Source organism: Panthera pardus, unplaced genomic scaffold, assembly GCF_024362965.1.
Source record: "Panthera pardus isolate Hobbes unplaced genomic scaffold, ASM2436296v1 HiC_scaffold_27, whole genome shotgun sequence".
NCBI classification, from domain to species: domain Eukaryota; kingdom Metazoa; phylum Chordata; class Mammalia; order Carnivora; family Felidae; genus Panthera; species Panthera pardus.
The window spans coordinates 97,311,356-97,338,241 of record NW_026526843.1 but is presented as its reverse complement, the minus strand read 5'-3'; the positions used below and the strand labels follow the sequence as shown (position 1 = coordinate 97,338,241).

Below are 26,886 nucleotides of genomic sequence, written 5' to 3'. Positions count from 1 at the left end.
AACCTTCCATGTGTCTTTATGGGTGATGCAAATCACACCATAAATATTGGAGTTTCCTTAATGGGTATATATAAACATATAGGTATATATAAACACGATTAATTTCTATTTATTTATGATGATATATATTTAACAGATAAACATACACATTGTCCACTGAAGCATATTTATATTTACTTACTTTGTAAGTATACTGAGTGAAGACAGGCCTTAGAAACCTTATCTACAAAGAAGCAACTGCTTTTAGAAAAGTCAGTAATTACTGCACTCTTACATTTCTACAGCAGAAATTTCAGCATTTTGGTGCCACGAACCTATTTGGCAGTTCATTAAACTTAAGGACTCCTTCTCATAATAATATTTTTAAAACCAAATTTAAATCCATCGGATTTTAAGGAAAATGAGTTATACTGGGATACAATATACAAAATGTCTTTTCCCACCTGGTAAGACAGTAATGCCTATTTTCTTTACTAACGTGTGTAACTAGAGTAATCGAGCATCAGATCTTTAGGATGATTTCAAAGTAGGCACGACCATAACTGGCATTTTGAAATACATACAATGACTAGAATGTGATATAAAATGATCTGCTCTCTCTACTGGTGGCCAAGTCGTAGAGACTGCTGAGATTGCTGAGGTCTGTTGCTCGCATTCATAACTGAAAAAAAATGCTGACTTTCAATTAGAGGTCTATGAAAATGAAGAGGTAATATTAAAATCCCTGAAGAGAGCACTGCTGCTTTCTAAGTCTTAATTTACAAAACGTGAAAACAAGCACATCTAATATGAGAAATCATGTAGAAAGTTGCTAGAAAAACTGATCCTAGTATAAATGTTTACTGTCGGCTCCACCTCCAGCCCTTTTCTTGTGATCTATCATGGCTGACCAGGTGACCAACTTGCACCTCCCTGCCTCTGCCCTGGTCCCTAACTGCCCACATACAGTCATTGGATATTCACTAGGGAGTAAGGCAGAGCAGATATTCTCAAGAAGTTTAACTAAAACATACAGGGACTGTGATAACACACCAGCTTAGAAGTCATTTAGAAATGAAACTGACGTCTTCACCACAGGAAACCTAAGTCATGGTAGGACAAAATCGCTTTGGAGCAGCAATAGAAAGAGGAAGGAGCCCACCTGCGAAGAGGCAAATGAAACCTACACACAGAGAGTAAGAGAGGTGGTCCACGTAATCAAGAGAGAGGGTCTCTATGAGGCCAGCTTATAGCCCATTTCTAACTCCTTGATGGTCTCAATGTCTCTTTTCTATCTTAATAATAGAAAAGTCTGAATAGTTGCTGTGGCTGGCTTTCTTTCACACCACCCGGTCCCACTGCACTCAAAACCGCTATGTATACAGGTCTTGTTTTTGCTTTTCACATAACATAAATAGGGGGAAATAAATGAGGCAAAAAGATTGTAGAAAGTAATTTGTGTACAAAAGACATGGTTTCTCCTATTCTAAGATATTCTTGAGTATTTGTGTTTTTCTTTTCCAATATAAAAATATCTGAAATTGTTATGGGCAGTAATTTATGGGAAGTAATTATGGGCAAATGCACTCAGGGGCTATCACGTAGAGGCTTCCCTGTAATGCAGGTGTCATCTGTACTACGTGAGTTAGCTTAGCAGCACAGAAGGAATTCCTTCATGCATCAATCATAAATGTTACTGAGCTCCTACTAAAAACATAACTGTTGTAGCAATGGCATAGGTGATTCTACTTAATATCTTTATGGAAATTATGAGAAATACTTCCTGTGCAGGACAAATATCCCCTCTGGAGTTTGACGTGGGAGTGGTCATGGGCTACATTTCAGCCCTTTCATTCCTTTCCTCTGAAACCTTGTGTATTACAGAACCTTTACAACCTTCCCTGGTGGTCATTGTTCCAGGCACTGTGAATAAGATGACAGAGAAAGTCCTTTCCTTATACAATTTAGACTCTAGATGTGTTTGTCAAAGATATGGAAAGATATGCAAATGAACACTGCCTACTTCCTGCATTCGCTCCAGACTAGTGGCTTGTCACTAGAGTTGACTGATTCACAAAGGTAACGCCTCACAAAGTTGAATCTTATTTTGTATTTGGATTGTTAATTATATCTTAAATTGTCCTCAAGATGACACAATGTTTTGGCTTTGATGTAAAAAGTTGTTGTGCACACAGACATCTGTCTCTTCTATGCCAGGCAATGCAATTAAAGGCAATGTGAATTTCCAAACCTCAGAAGGGCTGAAGTTTTGCATTTAGGAAGTATTGTTGCCCATAGTTCATGGATCACAACCAACTATTATGGGTTAAACATCTGCCAAAATTCTACAGCTAATTTTCAAGACAGAATGTTTAATGTCCAGGGATACTTCATTCAGCTAATGAAAAGAATAAAACAGGAAATGTAGACAGTTTCCAGTGTCACTCTAGCTTCCTCAATATTATAAGATAGGATTCAAAGAAATTGAAGTTATCTCCATCACGAACATGAGATTGAAGAAAGCAGTGATCATCATAATGGTTCATAACTGCTTATGTCCAAAAGTGACTGATGAGAAAATTCACACTCTTACCATAAAAAAAAAAAAAAAAACATAGCGTTAAACCGTTACACGTGGTATTCAAGAACGAATTGGTATTAAGTCATTTATATAAATGGTATTTTTCATTAGGAAAAAATATTGTGCTCATTTAATAGATTTTTAACTTTTCCCTACAATAGTTTTTTTTTTTTTTACAATAGCTTCAGTGTATAAAATAGATTTATTTTAAGTTAAAAGTATGCTAAGCAAAATAAGTCAGAGAAAGACAAATATATGATTTCACTCATATGTGGAATTTAAGAAACACAACAGATGAACGGAGAGGAAGGAAAGGAAAAATAAGCTAACAACACAGAGGGAGGCAAACCATAAGAGACTCTTAAATAAAGAACACAAACTGAGGGCTGCTGGAGCGGAGGTGAGTGGGGGGATGGGCTGAATGGGTGATGGACATTAAGGAGGGCCCTGGCTGGGATGAGCACTGTTTGTTACATGGGAGTGACGAATTACTGGGTTCTGCTCCCCAAACCATTACTACACTGTATATTAACTAACTTGAATTTAAATTAAAACAATTAAAAGTATGATTTTAACATAATATGATCTTAGACTTCAAATAAACATACCCATCTTGCTCTCTGAAGATCTCAATTTCAATTAGTAAATTTGGTTTTGGTGTTTAATATCCACTCTGTACTGTGCCAATCACTGCCAGAGATTAGAAAGGAGCTAGTCTTTGCATACCTTGCTTTAATTTTACCCACAGTGTAGCTGTAGAGTAAAGCTAAAATGCAATAAAATAATTTGATATTGTACTAGAAAGCACATAATTTGTTGACAAGTAGTAGTCATGGCTGGGATGAGCTTGAATGGCTTTAAAGGAGAGGTGATACTTGAAACTCAAATTCACCATAAAGGACTGCATGGTTTGGACCGACTACGGACAAACAGCAACATGACGAAAAAAATATGACGGTCAGAATCAAAAGCCACCGAAAGGAAAATATGGGGTACTTATAAGAAGCTAAAAACATACATTTTATGATATTAAGGAACCAACCATTCTCCCATTTCTAATAGTTTCCCATATCACAAGAATGTCTATATTTGCTATTTTATTAAGAACTGAACTACTAGATTGAACTCCAGCTACTGTTTCAGCCATTCTCTCTATACCCTTACTCATGCCTCTCTAAGGGATGAAGTTATTTACGGGGTTGGTGAGTTGGGGAGAAAAGAGTTGAACAAACACGATACTTCCTTCTCTTAAAAGGCATCCAATCCTCAACACACATCACTTCTCTGGCTGCCTTGTTGGGTGAGACATGGAGAGGGTTCTGAAGGGTAAACCCTTCAGAATAAACAAGTTCAAATTCAGTGACTAGAGTGACTAAGTTGTAACTCAACTTTTAGGGTTTTTTTTCAATCATGAAAGTTTTTAAGGTTGATTTTAAGGCTGAGTACATAGCAAAATTATGCACATTCAGTTTTATTTTGACCTATATGACATGGCCTTAAGCCCAATTTTGGGAGTTTCAAGAGCAGCTTAATGCGAAATATACACTGGGCACTTGGGGTTTTTAACGACACAGGAAAAATATCAGCTCGGAGTAGAACTTGGTTTAAATATAAACTGCCATAAAGTCTAACACATTTTTATTGTCCATATGTTTAATTCGTAACATTTAATAGCTCCCAAATAGTCAAAATATTAAACACTAACTTCCATGATTTCAAAGAAACAAATCTGTTGTCTACTTCTTCCTAGCCATAGCAATTTTCAAATGCTACTCCAACTTACTGATAATACCAAAGGGGTGGCATAGGATACTTTCTCCTAATGAAGATACCCATGTGTCCATGTGAAGGATGGCCAATACATTCTGATTCATTCCTCTTATCTCTAAGTTAACTCACTCGAGTCTAATTTAAAATGGCATGAGGTTTCAGGATTCAGCGGGCAGCTTATCAACTCACTTCACTGATGGGTTAGCAGGATGGGAAAACTTGTCCCCTTGGTCTCTGACGATCACACCGTCACATGAAGGAAACATTTCTGTTAATTTTATATAAAGGTAAAATGGTAAAAACTGTACAATTAATTATCTGGCCCCATAGAAACACCTGCACACCTATTTTCTGACTGGGGCTGAGAAACATAGCCCACTTGGGCTTGATCTCACACGGTCTGCTGGCTTCCACAAGTTTTCCTGGAATTTCCCATTGACTTACAGTCTTTGGCTACGTTCTCTGATTTCCTATCATTCCTTCTCCCCACCCCTAGACTTCTTCATCTCTAAGGGTCCCCTGTCCCATAGATTCTATCTTCATTCAGCCCCACATTTAGTAAAAAATGTGCCATAATACCATTTCCATATACCTTTCTCCTTCTACTAAGATGGTACTAGATTCTTCATTTTAGCTCTTTGTTAATCCCTTATGTAAGTTGCCTCTAATATGGATGAAGCGTTAACTGAAGCACCCAAAACCTATTTTAAAAGGTTCCCCTCCCCAAGTGGGTTCTGCATTTTAGTCAGTCGACAGAAGTATTAGACTATTTCATCAGGAATGGGAGAGAGTTCTTTCACCTTTCGGTACAAAATGTATTTATGGGAATAAAATTTAAAAATTATATTACTGCAATTCTAAAATGCACTTTGTCACATATTAAGATTTCTAAAATTGACATGACACTTACAAGTTGTATTTATGTTTAAGGTGGTGGTGTTTCTTTTGAGCCACAGCAGCTGTAATTAAATCAATGGTGCATCATACAATCTAATATCTTCAATGTGATAAAATACATTACTAATTGTCTTCTCAGGTCCCTACATTACTCTGCCGTGGCTAGAGCTTTAGGACATATTTTATTATTAGGCTAATGTGACGGAATAATATAATGATAAATTCAGAAAGAACATAAAACATTAAATGGTGGATTTTATGGCAATGTGTATTGACTTTTTATTAATAATGTATTGTCTATTAAAGAAGAATTTCATGAAAGCAAAATGTGCAGAACAGAAATTATAGCTATAACTATAATGACAGTGAATAGTGACTCCAATGGCATTTAACAGATGTTCTATTTTCTAAGTAACAGCTGCTTGATGCATTCATTGTACCAAGTTAATGGTCTGCTAGTGTTATTTCACTTCACAGATAAATTACTATGCCCGCTTTAAAAAAAAAGATATGTAATTTTTCATGGGAATGATAGTGTAACAGACTTTAGAAATAAGTAATAGTTCTCATGCTTTTATAGCTAAAAGGAGTGATGAGTTGAGGCAATTATCCAGATAATCTAGGACCAGAGGCCAGATCTCTTTAAACTACGAAAGGTGATTGTCTAAAAAAAAAAAAGTACAGGGCATGGTTGACTGAACTGAATGTAGATCTCGTTACGACCACTTATATTGCATTATCTAGCGGTTCGCAAACTTTGTTGAATTACTAGGCACACTGGCCACATTCAGGTCAATTACATCATAATCTCTAGGGGTGGGCTCCAGGCACTGATCGTCTTTTAAATTTTCCCAGGTGATTTCAGTGTGTAGCCAATGCTGAGAAGCAAGGGGAAAACAAAATGATACAGTTTGTCACAAGATTTTACTGGGTGATTGTCATTAAAATTGTAGGACTGAAAGGACAGCAGAAAGATAACCGAGTCAACTTATCACTTTCTTCCGAATGCTGAATATAAAAATCTGTCCCTGAAATCAACGTGAAAATCACAATGATTTGTTACATGAGTGGCTATTTAGGCATCAATTATTTTGCATTATTTAACATCCTGAATTGAATTCAACATTTGTGTATATGTGTGATTCTTTCAGTCAACTCTGGGTATCCCAACACTACTTTACTTTTAGTAAAACCTAACGGTCAACTGATGAAAAATGGTAGATATGTACGATCCCCAAAGCGGATAGATCTAAAGTATTATAGAACCAAAATTATTTTTCCACGGAATTATATTTGATCATTGTAATTTTTACACAATACTGTGACTATTAAAAGGGCTCTAATGTAGCTGAATTATTTAAGTGGCTTTGAATTTTTGACTACTGAAACTAAATTTGGAATGCATGAAATCTGCTACTGGTTAAATCAGAAAATCATATAGATTAAATTTTGCTGAAGCTTATATTTTCCAAACATAATGATATCATCTGAGATATAAACTTCTATTTAATCACATAACTATCTGCTTTCTACAGTTATATTTTTGTGCTCAATTCACTTGCTAAATAATTGTAGCCATATGGGATATTGAGAATTGATTTACTTATATCTAACTAATCAAACTGATTTTAAGACATTAACAAATGATATTTCAAATCCGCACTTAGCCTTTGTGTGTGTCAATGTATGTCAATTGGTTTCCATACAACACCCAGTGCTCATCCCAACAGGTCCCCTCCTCAATACCCATCACCCACCCCCCAACGACCCTCAAAATATCAGTGTGAACGATAAATACCTTTTTGGGTCACTTTGGTTAGGTTACCTTAAAATTACTAGAAAATATGACTTCTAACAATAATTACAGTGGGGGCACCTGGGTGGCTCAGTCAGTTAAGCGACTGACTTTGGCTGAGGTCATGATCTCACGGTTCGTGAGTTCGAGCCCCGAGTCGGGCCCAGTGTGGACATGCTCAGAGCCTGGAGCCTGCTTCGGATTCTGTGTCTCCCTCTCTCTCTGCCCTCCCCGCTCTTGTGCTCTGTCTCTTTCTGTCTCTCAAAAATAAGTAAATGTTAAAAAATAATTTAAAAAGTAAGTAGTGTGGAAAAAACCTACTGAAATCGGAGACAACACTGTACTGCCAGTACTTCTATCTTCTCATCTATAAAGTGGGAGCATTTGATCAGATTATGCTCATATTTCCATTTGTTCTAAAAGTTATCACAATGTTAAAAGCACATCAGCATTTTTCTCTTCTCTCACAGTGCTTTGTCATTATGTTTTAATTTTCATCTCTTCAATTGCCATTGATTTTATTGAACAGATATTTACCGAGCATACCCTATGTGTCATATATCATGTTACGTGAATGGGAAACACCAGTGAACAAAATGCACATTTCCACCTGTTCTCTCAGCAAGTGAAATTGTTAATGTCCACGTAGCAGTCCAAGGAAGTAGAAACTGTCACGGCAGCTCAGGAATCCTGTGTCGTGCTAGCAGACTCCCCAGCTGCTGGTAATCACTTCTAGTTTGCCTTACCATTTCCTTCCACTCTTTCCGTTTCTACTCTATAGACATCAGTGTTTGTGATCTCAACCTGGCACTCTCTCTCAACAGAGATTAGAAAGGTAGGAAGGGGCAGGCTGCCTGGGTGGCTCGGTCCATTAAGCACCCGACTTTGGCTCACGTCACGATCTCATGGCTCGTGAGTTCAACCCCCACGTTGGGCTCCGGGCTGACAGCTCAGAGCATGGAGCCTGCTTCGGAGTCTGTGTCTCCTTCTCTGTCCTCCCCTGCTCGTGGTGTGTTTCTGTCTCTCTTCTCTCTTTCTCAAAAATAAATAAACACCAAAAAAAAAAAAAAGTATGAACGGAGAATAGGTCTGATCATGAGATGGTCACCAACGTTACTGTTACAGTTCCCCTAAGGCATCTCTGTTCTCCAGACCATGCGGCTAGGAATGATCCCCCCTTTCAAAATATTAATATTAATTTCTCTCTCTTTATCACCACTCTAATAGAGGTAGACAGTTTGAATTTAAAAATACAGGGAAAGGGCGACTGAGCTTTGGAAAGTTCAAATTAGCATTAACAGTGTAACTTTTCAATTCCCATTATTAAACTTTTATCTCATTTCTGTTATTATTTTAAAATGTCTGCTTCCTGTTATTTGAATTTAAACTGTTTTCTTTTACCTTTTATAACTTTGGAATACGTTTTCACTGTATTCATCTTCTCCCCTCTACCTGCAATCTGGAAGTGTAGTCATATGGTGAGAGTTGACAGCACAGTTTTCCTCATTCTTTCTCTCCTCGAGACTGGAAAATCTGATCTGGGATACCTCAGATATTCTCAGGTTTATAGTCTTTTCCCAAGTACGTGCTACTTTTAAAGACCTGCAAATGTGTCATATAGCACTATCTTTAGGAAGACCTACGTGTTCTAACATCTATGGCTTTGAACATGTGACAAAAGGATTGTGAGCAGGAGTGAAACTAAAATGAGAGAATCTATTTTCGATTGTTCACTTTAACAACATCATCGGCCTATCAAAATGATCTTGCAGTGCCAAACTCCGGATACTTGTTCAGGAAGAAGACACGGAAAGTCCGGAATCAGGCTCATGGCATTGTTTCTGCATTGAAGCACGCTGATAGAAAAATGGCTACACAAACCTTTTTATTAGGTTTTTTTACAAGAATATTAATAAAGGTGCTATCTCATACATGACTCTAATTTTTCTTCTGTGGCTAAATTTTAGGAAAAAAGCTCTCACTAGTAAATTAAAAATATTTTAATGATAGTTTTAATAATTTGAACACTTTTGAAACTCATAAATAAGTTTCCTTCCGTAAGTATCGTACACTTAAAAAATGTTAAGTGGCTAGATCGCATGTTAAGTGTTCTTAGCACAATAAATAAAAAAAAGTCTGTTTACTTCTTATTTTGCCCAGTGGGAAGCTTGGTGCCAAATTTTGAGGCTTTACCCTCCTCTGCCTATTACACTATCCATGGAATATTGTGGGCATATTTCTGTGCAACGTTTCCATCATTTTCTTCTCTAATTTTCCCTTTCTTTAGTTTTCTAATTTATTTGTGCTTGACCAGGTGAATCATGTGTATCTCTTTGAGCCATTCTAAATATTTTTTTTTTCCGGAACGAGATATATAATAAATAAGTATAATTAGAATAGAGTAGAAGTAACACTCAAAAGATTTAATAGTAGGCAATATATTTGAAAGTATGTTCTGTTTGAATAAACTGAAGGTCAAATAAATGCTTCACTAGTAACTAAATTTGATACATAAGAATGTTTTTATATAGGCATTCGAATATTTATATATATAAATAAATATAATGTTCTTAGATCAACAGAACTGAAAGAAATTCAGTAGAAATAAATGAAACAGTTTAAAAATGAATTGACTCTACATATTAAAATTTTCTCCAAGTCAAAAATACTTGGAATGATTGGCAAATACATTCAATGTATTGCATTTAAATGAATACTCAATTTCTTTTCAAAAAAAATCTGACATTTACCCTTTGAAATTGCAGACAAGACTAGCAGTTTGAGTCAAGTTCTCCACCTACCAAGAAAGCATGGGAAATAAGAATGTACTAGGGAATCACGGGGTTTTGTGTATGAGATTGTTTTCATTTTAAAAAATTATCATCAGTGTGGCTGCTTTAGATGTGTAGGTCACATGCTTTTATTATATGGTTGTGACTTTTGCAAAAGCTGTAGGCACCTTCCAGATGAGTTTATTAAACAAAGTATGTAATCTGGATCCAAATGTGCATACTTTCATTTGACCACTAAGGGGTCTTAGAGCATATCATTAGCAGCTTAGTGTTTCAAAATATCCAGAGAGAGTGATAAATTACCACAAAAGAAAAGAAATGCCAGTTTGCTATACTTTTTTCCTATTGGATCTCAAGTTAGTATTACTCCTTGGTTTCATGGAAAGTAATTTCCAGGTGGACTCAATAACTTGACACATCTCCAGACCCTTCAAGCCTTCTAATATGACAAGGATAATCTAGAAACTTTTGCCAAGCTAATTATATAATAGTATGTTGTTTTTTTTTTTTACTGATTTTATGGTGAAGCTAATGCAAACATCTCCTTAGGTGATGTACTCAGTGACCTTACAGAGACCGTGGAATTCAGAGTTCTTGTGTGGCACACTTCCATAGTTTCATCTCAGTCACTTGTAAATTGCAGTCAGAATTTTTTAAATCCCCTTCATTTCTAACTCTATTCCTTTGTGTACAATTATAGTAGCATTCCAAATTATATTGATAAAGCTACCCCATTGTTAGGAGCTGAAATGTGTCCTCTGGACATTCATATGATGAAGCCCTAACCCCAAGACTTTCGAATGTGACCAAATTGGGAGACAGAAAGGTTAGAGAGGCATTTAAGTAAAATAATGTCACTAGGGTGGGTCTTAATCCAATATGGCCGGTGTCCTTAGAAGAAGAGATATTTGGACCCAGGGATGTACAAAGGGAAGATCATACGAAGACATGAGAAGATAGCTATTTATGAGCCAAGGAGAGAGGCCTCCAAACGAACCAAAACCCTGCCACCACCTTGACCTCAGACTTCCAGCCTCCAAAACAGTGACAAAATAAATTTCTGCTGTTTAAGCCACCCATTTGTGGTACTTTCTTACAGGAGACTTAGCAAACTAATATACCCATTACAATGGGGATATGAACACTTGAAGATATTGTCCAGAATTGTAAGGGGAGGGTAAGTGAGAATAAAGCCTGGATTATTTTCAGGAATCCTCTACATACGCTACCACTTTGCCCTTGCATGTTTTACTGTATTTCATACTCTAGTAGATCATAAGCATTTTCTGGGCCTTGTTTTGTTTGTGTATGAGTACTTATGGTAGAAAGTGCCATCGACAGGGCATGGGTTTTTATAAAGAGAAACAGATGATGCAGGTCTCCCGCCGCCTGTATCTTATGATAAAAAGTGCAGGGCTGATACTGCTGGGGCCCAAACTGCTATGTGTCCCCCAGAACGTATTCTCTTTTTTCACAAACAAACTCTACTCATCATTCAAGCAGGACACAATGGCCACCCAGTTAGGAACTATCTTTTGTCATCCTCCCTGGAAGCTAAATATGATCAGGTGACTAACATCTGGCAAATAAAAATATGGGCAAAATGATGCATGGGGCTTTTATAACAGAGCTTTAAGAGGGAGCTGGCTTCCCTCCACTTCCTTTTTTCCCTTCCTTTTATGGGCTGGGAGCGAAGTGTGGTGGTGAGCGAGTTATACCATGAGAATACAAATACCCAGAAGACTGCAGAACAATGAAATGGAAGCCACCTACCTTAGGAGAATTTCCTGGGACAAAACTACTTCCCCTATCCAGAACTATCTACCTTACATGAGACAGAAACAAACCTCTAACTTTTGGGAGCCATGCCATTTTTCACTTATTTCTTAGAGCCACCCAGCCTGCATCTAAGTATATGATTGCCATTGGCTCGAACTAAAGTATCACACAAAAATATAATACTTGTGTGGGTAATAAGGGAAAAAAATAAGGCCACTGTAATTTTTTTCCTTGTCCCCTGTGAACTTGCTACTGTAATCATCTCACAACATATATGATCCTGACCTAATAAATGCAACTCAATATCTCCACCAATAAATCGATTCTGAGTGGGAAGAAAAAGAAATCATTCCCTACTCTTTACTTGAAAACTATTTATGTAACAACATTTTATCGATACTTGTCCCCTGAATTTACATAAAAGAAAATCAGTCTTCAGTTTTGGTCTTATTGTAGGATTGTAAGTTTTTACTTAATGCAATTACAATTTCCCAAGTTTGGATAATCCAAATAGCCTGCTGAATCAAAAATAAAGCACAGATTTCTTGAACATCTCACTGATACAGCAAGTGTTTGTTAATTTAAAAAAAATCAAGGGGGTAGAGTGTGCTGTGATTTTTTTTTCTAAATGCCTAATGGCTCAGCAAAGTTTAAGATGAAAACACATTATTGATATTGACTGTTTCCTTTATATCAACAGCTTTTCAAGTAATCCGCTAATGAATCAACTGAAACAAAAATGAAGCTATGAGTACCTTGACCTTAAATTTTAGGGGGCAGTAATGTCTGACTAGCTGTCAAGAGAAACAGCAAGTATGTACCAGCTGAAGATTAAAGGAAACCCTGTGCCCTCTGGTGATGGAAATCATAGCAGCTGCACAGACCCCTCGAGACTTTGTTTTTAATTGCGACATCAGCAGTCTGCTGATCTTTCAAGACCTGTCCAGCCCAACTGTCCGCAGCCTGTGCCTCCTTGCTCTCATCATGGTTGTGGAGTCCCTCTAAGCAATCTTGGGCAAGCTAGGGAACAGAGAATCTCCGCTCTGGATTCACTTTCTGACAAATGATGCATGTATTTTTAAGGACTGATTCATAACCTACCTAATTCTAAACAAGCTCTGGGGAGATTCTGGCTACAGCTGCCCACCGGTTTTATCATGATTCAGAAATACAGAGTTAAACTACTGATGAAATTTTAAGGAAAGGACAAGTGAAGCAAGATAATATTTGTAATTCAACTACTGTTGCACATTAATAGTGTCTTGCAAATTCACATTGCTGTGTGTTTCTTTGTGTGTTAAAAATAACCTTCAGTGATACAGGCTTTACCTTTCCCCAGGCAACTTCAGAATCCAAATTACTAGGCATTCCTTCAACTGCTGATCTCTTCGTCAATTCCATATCTGTAGCTGCCAGCCATTCTGTCAGGGCATTCATTTCCTTTCGCATCTTACGGGACAATTTCAAGCATTTTTCCAACTGTTGCTTTCTTTCCGTCACCTGACAAGAATGATAATAAAATGTAACTTGGTTTACTTTTTCAATTTAGGTTTAGTTATACTCATGTAATAGGAACTTTAATAGTTTTGTCATTTAAAAATACCCTTTTTCTTACTTTTCAAAAATAATATTTTAGAAAAACCAGATATTCTATTAATGGTGAATAGACACAGTCTGGGGAAGATGAGATCCTTTCTCCAAAAGACTCTGTCCTATATCAGGTAGGAAAAAAAAATCTATAATCATTTTCTTCAATATAAATAAAAATAATTTATGGTCAAATTTTTTAAATATATTGAATGATGTAAGTCAAACTAAAGATATAACACACTGCTTTTAAGAAATCTTCAATCACCTACCAAATGGATGGCAAAGTTTACAATCCTCTGTAGACAAATGAGGTTTGCTAGTAAGGAATCAAAATGGAGAAAGAAACAATATGGCTTCTCTCAGGCAGTAAAATTATTTCTATAATGCTTAAAATGGTCAATTGTATTGTCATCGTATCTATAAAGTGCCTTACTTTTCCAGAAAAACAACACAAAGAGTAAGTCACTTCCCCCTTAAATATTTTTTGCCATCCAAGGGGGGTAAACGATTTAATTCCGAAACAAAATTTTTATCCCTACTAACAAAGAAAATAATAACCTGATTTTGTGTCCCAGTTTTCAATGTTTAGGACTAAACCCCGCCCCCCAAAATCAAATTCTTCCACATTCTCACACGGAGAATGAACAAATGCGTACCATTCCACAACCTCTCCAGATATGCCTACAATCTGTAAGTGTTTAGGGTTGGTGGGTTGACCAAAAAGCCCAGAATCTCTTCTTGATCTGTTGATCAATCCATCTATCTATACACAAACACACACACATATGCACACATCAACACATATGAATACATAATAATCCGGCCGTAAGCATGAAAAATGCCAAAGTGACGATACCTTTAAAGAATCCAAAATGCTACAATCAAAATAAACACACTGAAACTTTGATATGGATTCCAAACACTCAACAAAATGTTTTAGTTTCTTTAGCAGAGGTGTATGCACATTAAAAAAAAAAAATGTTTAGTTGCTGAGGCTGCAAATTCAATTTTTTTTTTCTTTTACAGATTTCCCCCTTCAGGGAAGTAAAAGCATCTGCCCCTTGCACTGTGTGTGTGTGTGTTTCTGTGCATAGTTGTTTTTTTTTTTTTCTATGCACTAGTGGTAGAAAAGGAATCCTAGATTCGATATTTCAAAGAAATTCTATCTTCCCAGAGCTAATGCATTATTGATTTTTATTTATTCTATTTTGTTTATATCCAGCTAAATAGGTTTTAATAAAACAGGAGACACTGCCATCTTAAGGAAAATTGAGTTTTACACTTTTGTGCGTACGTGTGTGGAAAAGGGATACATTTAAAAGAGTGCCACCTGCAGTAGAATGCCTCAGCAGTCGTTCCCTGGATAAATGTAAGTGAGGCTGACAGGAGCACTGACGACGTGAGCATGAGTATTTGAGGTTGATTGGCCTATTGCTATTTAAGTATATTTCCATAAAAATCAAAGCACAGAGAAGCTACACAAGCAAGTCCTCAATTTCTATTCACTGAACAATGAAGCTAAGTTGATGATAATAAACAGATAAAAATATATTCTGGAAGAAAAGTGCTATGGACTGAATTGCATCCTCTCCACTCTGAATTAAGACACTGCAGCCCAAAACCCCACTGTGACTGCGTTTGGATATAGGATCTTTAAGAAGTAATAAAGGTTAAAAGAGATCATAATGGTAAGACCCTAATCTGATATGACTGTGGTCTTACTAGAAGAGGAAGAAAGATCTCTCTTTCCTCCCACTCCCTATTCTCCCATCCTTCTACTCCCTCTCCTCACTTCTCCGCCTTGAGAGGTCACAATAAGGATGTGGCTTATGCAAACCAGGAAGAGTGTCTTCCTAAGCTGGCACCTTGATCTTGGACTCCCCAGCCTCCACAATTGTGAACAAATAAGTGTCCAAGCCACCTGATCTATGGTATTTTGTTATGGCAGCCTGAGCTAACAAAAAAGGAGCGTACATTGAAGTCAGGCAAGTACAACTATATAAATTCTGAAGATGATTAAAATAGAAGGTTTTTTTACACAAAAATAATAATCTATTAAAATAGGCTTTGTTTTGTTTGATTTTATCAAATAGAACCACTGTTGTTGAAGGTAATTCAACAATTTAAGACTTTTTTTCTTGGAGAAGGAATACATGACTTACCACATTTTTGTAACAATATTTATATATATTCTTTTTATCGTTACTGCTTCTAAATTTTATTTCAAAAATAAATTTTTGCCCTGCCTTTTTACTGTATTCTATCATGCTATTAAAGTATGATTTCTTAGCATTTCATTTTGCTTTAATGATATCACTAAGTGCCAAATGGTTAAAATAAACATAAACTTTCAAATATATATTTTCGAGGTTAAATAGTACTTTACATCTTCATGAGACTCATTCACTTAATAATAAGTAACTTGGGTCACTAATAGTCTTCAAACTTCATTTTTATTGTTTTACATTCAGGGACTATTTTATGTAAAATTTACTCTTGCAAAGGCAAAGATTTTGGGAAATTCTTCAAGGCAAAAGCAACAAAAAGGAAAGGAAAGGAAAGGAAAGGAAAGGAAAGGAAAGGAAAGGAAAGGAAAGGAAAGGAAAGGAGAGAAAGAACGAAAGAACTAAAAGGCCCAGACAACATTCATATTTGAAAGCACAAAGAAATGACCTTTTCACAAGATCTACTTTTTAATACAAAAATCTATTAATAGATTACTTTAGTGCAAAGTCACATAGGTCAAATTAGAGACTCTTGAGTAAAGAGAACAGCTTTCCAGAAATTAACAACTTGTAGCTTTATGATTAATATTAGAGATGATTCTATTGATGCTAAATACGGAACAATTGGCATCTGTAAAAATCTATAAACCCTAGATGAGATGCTAACTACAGATACTACCTTCCCCTCTGTGGTTATCTTTAACACAATGATAAACTTGTCCAGAAGGATAGAGGCGCCTGAGTGGCTTAGTCAGTTAAGCATCCGACTTTGGCTTGGGTCATGATCTAATGGCTCATTTTGTGAGTTCAAGCCCTGTGTTGGGCTCTGTGCTGACAGCTCCGAGCTTGGAGCCTTAATCCAGAGGTACCTTGGTGGATTACACAAGCTTGCTTACCTTGCTTTACCTTGCTTACCTTGCTTACACAAGCACTTGAAGTGTATTTTATTTCAAGTTTATCACCATGTTTTCCTATTTATTTCTTATGTATCAGTGTTCCCTACTTTTTGATCAATTGAGAAGGAAAACATTTTGCCATAGCATGACAGTGAGCTGCCTTTCAAACATGTGACATATAAATTAGCAAGTTTTTAGAATCTAAAAACAAAGATTGCCAACTAATGTGAATAGTTCTTCAGTTATTTCCAGAGTTCCATTTTAATCTAAAATTTACCTTCTCTTGGTCAAAAGTAATTTGCAATTAGTACTTTTAAAACATAACCTTCCATCTACTTACAGGGTGAAATAGTAGAAATTTGCGTCTGTAGGGATACTTCACAAATGTGGACACACATTTATATTTGTGCCTAAAATGAAGTAACAGGTGTCTCACTGATGTTGTTATATTTAATAAAGTGGAGAACGTGGGGCGTAAAAATGTACTCTGTTCTCCCCATCGATCCCAGTAAATCTCTTATATTCAGAAGGAAATTAAAATGTATGCATTTTTATTTTTTTCTGCTTTGGCCCTTATTTTAGTCTATTTGTTTTATCACACGAAGTGTCAGGAAAATGAAACTGTCCGCAAATGCTCCTAATTTAAAGGTCCTCACCTAAAGTACTTAAATTTGTACTTATTCATAAATAGCCCTAAATGCCAAAAATGGACAACTTTATTTGCATAAGTTTAAGCAAACGAACATGATGTTAATAAAATATTCTTATTATCTAAGATACCATATAATATATTCAGATATCACAACTTTTTTAAAGACAGAAATGATTATTGTGTTACGGTGTCAGCACGGAAAAGGCTAGGGTCGGTCCTTGAAGGTGACAAGTCATGCCATTATGACTATTTTTTATGATTACTATCATTATTTTCAGCCATAAAACTTCTAAATCTATAGAGCATAGATAGAGAATGTTTGATTTGAGGAAAGTGGGGTAACGATCCTCGTCATTCCACTGTTTGGGAAAGCGGATAGAGAAATATAAACATCTTTAATTAACGGGGACATGGAACTGGGCACTGAACACTATCAGGACAAAAATACACAAATAATCAGAGAGCAATAGGACTTCACTGGATATCCATGCTACCTTATTAGCCAAATGTGGTGGATCATGCAAGACTTGCCACACAGGGAAATAATTTCTATGGAATGTGACAGCTCTATTACACCTAATGCGGTCTATGTGGAATGTGTCAACTCCATTGTATCGAAATACACGTAAGTGCATTAGTTTATAAAAGGCTCCAGCCTTTAAGTCATCTCAAGCAAATTTATACAATGAAAAGAAGGCGAGTTTAGAGGAAAGAAACCTTTTTAAAACCATACGATGGGCCAATAAAAATCTCTTTGAGCTGTACATATTTTTTGATGCAGACTGGAAACAAGATCCTTATGGATTAATTATTGTTTCTTAACAAGAACTACACATGGGACTATATCTATCTCTATCTGTATGCATAAATGTGTGTATGTACCTATCTATTGAGAGAAAATGATTAACTTTCTAAGACATTAATTGTGCATCATCACTACCTTTTGTTTTGCAATTTACAAGGAAAGTGGTAAATAGCCAGTGTTTCTGGTTCCAAGGCGCACTCACCTTTGCTCCCAGCTCATTATAATGTAATTTCAAAGCCGTGACTCTTTCATCAAGTTCTTTAGGGTTTTCTGTCTGTTTCTTCTGTACAATCTGACGTCCAGTTTTTATCACCATTTCCACTTCAGACTTCACTTCACTCAGACTTTTATACAAGTTCTAAGTTAAACATAAAACAAAATAATAAGCAATAGTGTCCAACTTATACTGTCATGATTAATAAAAAAGAAATAGAGGTAGAGGTCACTTTCATTTTCATTCCATGTTTACAGTTTTAATGTAGTAGCATTTTGCAGCTGTGATCAATATGTAGCCTCGGCATTTTCTGTTGATTTAATATTTCTATTTGCAATTATATATAGACATGCAGACATGCAGATTCTGTAGTTATTCTTACTAAAGTAAGTGTACCTCATGTATACATTTACTTTTACAAACCAAGTTGATCAAGATTATTTATAAAAGTTAAATGATTTCTATTTTAAATGTTTTAATTATAAAATAGTAGCTGGGAGTTGGGAGAAATTCCTTGACTCTTTCACCAGGTATTTATTGAGAGCCCAATACACCAGACAGTATTTGAGTCACTAGAGACACATTCACTGTTGTTCTCACACATTTCAGTGGGCATGAAACACCTAAATTTCCAGATCACAATTTCAACATCTATTAGTTAAATCATATATAAGGAAGGCAGGCAGGCAATTTTAAATATGCCAATTACATTATGTAAATGTCTTTTCTAAATGGGGCTGATCAATTGAATACAAACAGATACAAAAATATAATTTAAAAACTCACAGGGACATCACAACCATAAAGAACAAATGTATTACTTCCGGAAAGTATACTGCTTTCAGACTTACGAAACAAGCATCACAACTTCACCTGACAGCTATTTTCCTGGAAAGATATGTGTATGTATGGAGGCATGAAAGCATACACATAGGTACAGGTGTATATGTGAAGACATGCATGTATAATAGTTTACATGATACATTGTTGCTTTCACATGTTCAGTGGTAAGTGTGAACAACTACATGTTTTATTGTTACTAAGAAACAAAGTTACTAGTAGGTAGCCCCTTTTTCATGGGAATTACAACTTGGTTTATTTTCTCTTTTCAGTTTAAAATCAATGCCCAAAACAATACATTTTGTAAAGGTTAGGCAAATATTAATTAAAGCTAATACATAATCTATTTCCATCTTAATCCCTTCTTTGATGGTTGTTTTGTGTTAATATTCATTTACTAACAATTTTGGGTTCTGTCTGAGCTTTCCAGATGATTTTTTTACTTCATTTTATTTCTAACCTAGAAATGATAAAATCTCGGTATGTAGAAACATTCAACCATTAACTGTACAGAGGGAATCAATTCTGTGAATTTTGAAATCAGAGATATATGCAAATGATTTACTCTTTGAACATAAAAAAAACCCTCAGTGATTTAAATTTATGTTGAAAGTTCAAAGTACTGCTAGCCGTTAAAATCATATCATTCAGTATGCAGAAAAAATATTTATCACCAAGGGAGGGAAACATCCCTTATATTTCTTTGTGCTCATGCTGGGAAGACTTTTTTGTTAACTCAACAAAAATTTCTTGAAGGCAAAGGCAATGAGGCATATTTTTTTAATGTTTTTATTTATTTTTGAGACAGAAAGAGAGCATGAGCAGGGGAGGGACAGAGAGAGAGGGAGACACAGAATCTGAAGCAGGCTCCAGGCCTCTGGGCCGTCTGCACAGAGCCTGACACGGGGCTCAAACTCACGGAGTGTGAGATCATGACCTGAGCCGAAGTCAGATGCTTAACCGACTGAGCCACCCAGGCGCCCCTGCAATGAGGCATCTTAAGTACTTTTTTAAAATATAAAAGTTAAGAAAAAAAAAAAAAAAAGGTATCCTTATGGAAGGACTACTTGAATTGCTCCTGACTTTAAACCAGAACTAGAAACAAATTGAACAAGTACTTGAAGCTGTTTCAGGTACCCTCAGGGCAGTCACAGCTGGGTGCAGGGAACATTGTTTCCACCTCATACTTACCAGCAGACAAGTTTTACAAAGTACTATTAGAGACCTAATCATGGAAGGCAACAACTCTCCCTTTGGGGATATATTTAACCATGATGATAGTATAGTTGAGTCATTCTGCTTTCAATAATTTATGCAAAATTTAATAGGTGGTATCATCCTAGAAATCCCTAACGTTTGCTCATCTAACACCAGCTAATAATTACATACTGTTATATTCAAATGTTATTTTGGGGGGCAGGAACATTTATAATCATGATGCCACTAAAATGCAGCCTTTATTATGAAGAAATGTCACTGCATACAAAATATTTCAGAATTTTTCACAAAGAAATACACAGATTATAAAATTTTTGTTAAAAGATACTTTCCCACTCAAAATAATATGACTGAAATGCATCTAAAATGTTTCTTTTAAGTTTATGTTAGGGAGTAAACGCAGAAACAATACTAAAAACACAGAGTACTAACGAGATAACCTTGTTTTCATCTTCAATGTTAATAACATTCAGTGCTTTTGTTTTATGTGAACTTCTACCCCATTGCCCAAAGTACACATAGAGTTATAATAATAGTTGTATTGCTCTAGGAGATGCCTTTGTAATTCAGCCTTAAGTTTTCAGAGAAGTCATCAGACATGGCGAATTTCCAATAATTGCAATAAGGGACACAGCTCAAAATCCCCAAATCCTCTGAAGATTTATGCTACAGGCTAATCATGTGCCTTCCATGCCTCTTGACTCTGTCTTTGAGGTGTGGTGGGACTTCAGTATATATCCAGCACTGATATTTAATGGAAAGATACTAGGATTTGGAGTAAGAGTGCCTAGATTGGAATCTTCCCTCTTGCCCTTCACCAGCTGTGTTGTCTTTAAATTATCTCATTAGGGGTGCCTGGGTGGCTCAGTCGGTTAAGCGGCCGACTTTGGCTCAGGTCATGATCTCGCAGTCCCTGAGTTCTAGCCCCGCAACGGGCTCTGTGCTGACAGCTCAGAGCCTAGAGCCTGCTTCAGATTCTGTGTCTCCCTCTCTCTGACCCTCCCCTGTTCATGCTCTGTCTCTCCCTGTCTCAAAAATAAATAAACGTTAAAAAAAATTAAATTATCTCATTAATCAGTGGCCTTGAGAATCAGGGACAACTTGTATAGATCACTTAGCTTACTTGGTATTCATTTCTGGAACGGTTTCATTATTGTAGTTGTTGCTGTTGTTGCTGTTTCCAGACATCTAAAATTCTTTTCAGAATTTACATTTAAAATATATATCCAAAGTACTACAAAAATTAAATGGGACACCTCGCTGGCTCAGCTGGTTAAGCAACCGACTCCTGGTTTCAGGTTAGGTCATGATCTCATGGTTTGTGGGTTCAAGCCCCAAATCGGGCTCTGCACTGTCAATGTGGAGCCTGCTTAGGATTCTCTCTCTCTTTCCCTCTCTGCCTCTCCCCTGCTCTCTCTCTCTCTCTCTCTCAAAATAAATAAATAAACTTAAAAAATTAAATAAAGGGTATTTCCTCTTATATTCTACACAGGCCTTAGAGAATTCTGGATTCCAAAAAGACACCTACAGAGGAGGTATTAAAAGGGTACTATTTCAGTAAGTGTTCTCGTCTCTCAATACACATGTGCTAATGTTTGTTGTTAATCTTAAAATAACATTGTATAATTATCATAATTATCTGGAAACAATCTTCTGTTATAAAGGAGGGTCCTCACATACTTCTTAATAAGGAAAGTCACCAGAAATACCTACCACACAATGATTTAACTGTGACTGTACTACTTCCTGTTCCACGCTCTTCGTTTCCAACGCAGGCAAATGCATCTTCACTTCATCTAGAATCATCTTACTTTCCTGTAGACGCTGCTCAAAATTGGCTGGCTTCTGGAATAATCGAAACTTCAAGGAAACATCTTGCAACTTTTTCTGGAAAGACAATGTAAGAAAGCATCCCTATAGTTTCACATTCCAAACAACAGGCAGCCATACTTTTGTTAATAGATTTTTCTTTACCCCTAAAGATAAAAAAGAGTTAAAAAAAAAAAAAACTAAAGCAATTCTTTTCTACCTTTCCAGCAGAAACAATACATATATTTGAATTCAGTAGTTGTTCTTAATGTGGTACTAAATAAAATGTAATTTATTAATTTTATCTTTAAAATGGAAACCCCCCCAAATCTGTATTATTTACATATCATATTATAGTTTTCAAATAATGCCCTCAATCCTAATTTTGCTAATAATCAAACTGTCTAATACAGAGTATGTTTTAATACCCAACTAAAACCATTTCCTTAGTTTATGCAATAATATGTACCTGGGCCACATCGATTTGGGACAGCACCCTTTGGGCAGTCTCCTTTCCCTGGTAATGTTTCTTCATTTCTTCTAAGCTGATCTCATGACTTGTCAAATCTGATTGGATTTTCTGTTGGGAGGAAAGCATTATTAGTCAGCATGCTTTGCAGGTTATTGCAAAGAATAACACTTTCGAAGAAGATGAAATTCTGAAACTCTCTTAAACCACTATTACAATGTAGCCTCCTATAAAAAAAAACTATTTTTTTTTTTACCTACCAAACATTATCAAAAATGAAATGACTTATTTTTCTCCTATTTGGGTTATTAGGAAAAGAAATTATCCTTTGGAATCAGCAATAATGAATAGCTATTTCATATATTTTCAGTAGGAAATAACAGTTTCCATCTAATATTTAAAACTGATATTCATTTATCTTGGAATTTACACTCAAATCTGACCAAAGACAAAATATTATGCACGCACACACACACACACACACACACACACACACACACACACACATATATATTCATATGTATGTGTGTATGTGTATATATGTATGAATATACATATATATGTATATATATACGTGTGTGTGTGCATGCATGTGTATGTATATGTATGTATGTATATAAGCTGTAACAGGGATAAGATATAATGAAAGATTTGCATGTGGACAATATTCCTTAATAGTGATCTTTATTCAGTCATGCTGTGCCACATTTCAGTTAAATTTCAGGGAAATTATGGATTTAGGAAAGTGAAGTTAAATCCTTTAATTGGCCTTGCTTTCTGTCTGATAAATACTTAAAAGCTTCTTAAAAAGACTCATTTGTAAAATTTAAGTAAGTATAAAAATTCCTGTATTTTCTATATTAAATAGACATTTTTGAGTGAGTTCTATTCACACGTATGTCTGTATTTGACTTGTACACTTTTGAGCCTGCCACAGGAGTGGGACCAATTCTGTAGTGTGCAGAGGCTCAAAACAATAAGTTAATTCATTTCTCTCCGCCAGAAAGAGCAAACATCAGGAAGTGGTCAAATTATTCAAATTTAAATTTTGGTTGCTGTCAGATTATCACAAGTAAGTTAGAAAAGAAACTGATTAACTTATACCACAGTGCCCATAAAATTTTCATGAAAACAATTTGCATAATGCATATTAGTCTCACCTAATTATACCAATTGGAGTCAATTCTAGTACATATTACTAGAAAGTAACAACAGTTTGATTAGAAGTTAGTTACCACAGAGAACTACAACCCAGCCATGAGTAGTGAGAATTATCCTAAGAAAATGGGTTAAGGGGTAAAGGAGTTACTTAGGATATAAGGCTATAAATGTACATATATACCTTAATATTATTTCTTAGCATATTGATTCTAACCATTATAGAGACAAAGTAATTATGGATTACTTACATGATTAGAATTCTGGCATCAAATAATTAAGAGCAAAGATTCATGCAAATACTTTTTTTTACTATATATATGTATATATATGTTTATATATGTTTATATAAATATAAATGTGTCTGTATGTGTATATATATATATATACACACACACACAAAATAGCTTCATTGGTTGAATTACTTCTTTATATAAGACAAAGCAGCATGTACTATTCTCTAGAAACCACAAAATTTGGGGTTAGGCATCCATATAAGTACATAATGATAAATAGCTCCTGCAAGTAACCAAAACACAGGATCTAGTCCCTTCCTGAGACAAATTTTATTCTTTTACTTCACTGCCATGAGACATCCCTGTAAACCTATGACAGACTTCTTTCCCTCATTTTTGTTTTTGCTTCAGTTAACTCAGTTTTGCTACTTTTACCTAAATGTTGTAAATAGTATATTGGATAAGCAAGGAGTCAGACGTTTTAAGAACAAAAGCATTCCCAACTGAAGGAAAACAAGTTACTCAGATGAGGCAGCAAATGGCATGAAGAGGTTGGGAAAATAAAATAATAGACAGAGAATGAATGCACAGTGGCAGAAATATAAATGCAAAGCAGGTGGGAATGAGGTAATATATAACCTCATGTCCTAAATGAAAAACTCCAGGTTTTCAATATGAAGAGAAAGTTTAAAATTTTACAGTGATCAGAATCACAGATAATAATAGGTTTACTTACAGTTAGTCTCATAACTAAGGAAACCCAAAATAAGAGAATGCTATTATAAATTCAATAGTATTTTGAAGTAAATTTAGATTTTATAAATCATTTTATATACACACACACACACACACACACACACACATATAGCCACATGTTAGTTTTTTTTTTTTTTCAAAAGAGCAGTGTACCCCTGTATTGTCTGTATTTATTTTAGTGCACTCCAACTTAGAGGGACATAGAGGTAGGGCCAGGAGAGAACCATGGAAATAGGAATTTAAGGGGTGTGGAGAAAAAGGGAAGAACCACAGGAGAGAAGGAAGATTACAAGAGAAGAAGAGGAACGATCAGGAAAGAGAAAGGGTACCACTTCCATCAAGTGATGTGAGAGTTTTAGGAATGAGGGAGAAATCAACAATGTCAATTTTGAGACATGTCAAATGAGAGAGGTACTAACAAGCATACACTAGCTGGTCAGTGAGCACTGCAGCTAGAACATTCAGTGGTCAGAGCAGAAATTAGGTTGTCAAAGGCTGAAGCCTGATTAAAGACCAGGAAACCCTCATCTAAAAATAGTTTAAATTATTTTTGAGGAATTTTATCTCTCCACATAATGTAATGTGGTGAATGACACTCGAACACATATTAAAGCTATGTGAAAGGAGCCAAGGGTTGAGACAGTTGTCTTGTATTGTAACTAATTATTATTATTATTATTATTATTATTACTATTATTTAAATCCAAGTTAGTTAACGTGTCGTATAATAATGGTTTCAGGAGTAGAAACCAGTGATTCATCACTTACATATGACACCCAGAGCCCATCCCAACAAGTGCCCTTCTTAATGCCCACCACCCATTTAACCATCCCCCACACACTACCCCCCAGCAACCCTCAGTTTGTTCTCTGTATTTAAGAGTCTCTTATGGTTTGCCTCCATTTATGTTTTTCTCTTTATTTCTTTCCCTTCTCCTATGTTCATCTGTTGTGTTTCTTAAATTCCACATATGAGTGAAATCATGTATTTGTTTTTCTCTGACTTATTTAAATAAGATGATAAGTGATTGGAAAACCGTGTGGGAAGCAAGAGGGATTAGAGAGCAAAGATCAATAATCAATGCAAAATACTGACAGAAAGAGGTGGTGCCACTTTTTCAGATTTCAAAGGTAAGACATAAAGATCATTTTGGATGTAGAAGGGCAGAAAGGACTTCTTACTTGATGCTCTCTGGAAATCAGAACAGAATAGAGTAAGAAGTCTGGATTTAAATTTCAGGGCTCTGATTCGCCACTAAGTACTAAACCTCCCTGAGGCTTAATTTTCTCATCTATAAGCTGAAGATGATGATAATAAGCCAGTAAAGAAGCATTATCAGTAGTCCTGGGAAAACTCTGTTTGCAGCAGACAACGACATTGGTTTTAGTGACAAGATCAGATGTTATAATGCATGTAAAAACACCTGTTCAAGTTTTTGCAAATAGTCACTCACAAATGTGTCATTACGTATCATTTACTTATGAAGAAGGGCTTCTTTTGGTGTCCAGGGAGGAAGGGAGAGAATGGGTGGAGGAGAAGTCTAAAGGAAAGTGAGGGAAGTTGCAAAGCCATTGTGCAAACTGGGAATGGCAACCGAGGAGAAAAAAAGAAGATACTCAAAGAGAGCAGAGGACCCAAATTATACATCTGCAACACCATCTATCCACATTTTTTAAACTCTTCCATTTGTTCAGCCCTCAAGGTATATATAGTGAGGAAAAAATGAATTATACACATATTCCCCTAACCTTTTAAACTAGAGGGGTAAGAGAAGAGCACTGAAGGAAATCATCATCATCACCACAAAAGCAGCTACCTGTGAGCTTCTGTACCAACAGTTCACATACATTCACTTAATCACCTAATCAAACTAAGATATAAGTACGCGTCACCCTCATTGACAAATGAGAGTAGAAACGCTGACTTGTGCAAGGTAACATACCTAGGAAGTAGCAGACGGTGTCCTTTAAACAACTAGCCTTCCTCTTCAATTATGATTCAAAAATAAATGTGTCATCCACATGGACATTTGTCAGACCAGACAGATATTTCATCTCCTGTGTGCACTCACCTCATTAATGGCATTTAGTTTATGAATTCAATTCAAGAAACAAGTACTACATCTAGTCAATTCCACAGAGTGAGAACAAAACTAATGTCTCTATTCTTAAGGATTTTATGTTCTAGGAAGACAGAACACAGAGATACAAGTAAATTACAAAGCAGACATACAAGGAATATGTTTAAAAAAAAAGCCCTCACACTATGTGATAAAAGAGAAGGGGCAATTCTTCTTTTTACTAAAGGATCCGGTAAAATTTTAAGACATTGGCATAATTTAAATTGCACATGGCTGCGAAGGGGTTTTGGAGTGGTAGAGAATAAGAATACGGGATCTCATTTCAGGCTATGCTAATGATGCTA

The 26,886-nt window shown here is 35.8% G+C and overlaps 1 protein-coding gene across 18 annotated transcripts in view; it reads right to left on the bottom strand.

Moving 5' to 3' along the window:
* The window catches only part of DMD (dystrophin), a 2,111,713-nt gene that overhangs the window by 1,196,287 nt on the left and 888,540 nt on the right, over nucleotides 1-26,886 (bottom strand). For all 18 annotated transcript variants that reach the window (XM_053892047.1, XM_053892050.1, XM_053892044.1 and 15 more), the window contains 4 exons: nucleotides 22,312-22,422; nucleotides 21,747-21,920; nucleotides 17,964-18,119; nucleotides 12,923-13,093 (listed from right to left, as the gene is read on the bottom strand). In XM_053892047.1, coding sequence (XP_053748022.1) covers nucleotides 12,923-13,093; nucleotides 17,964-18,119; nucleotides 21,747-21,920; nucleotides 22,312-22,422 — 612 coding nt within the window. The remainder of the gene's footprint in view (nucleotides 1-12,922; nucleotides 13,094-17,963; nucleotides 18,120-21,746; nucleotides 21,921-22,311; nucleotides 22,423-26,886) is intronic.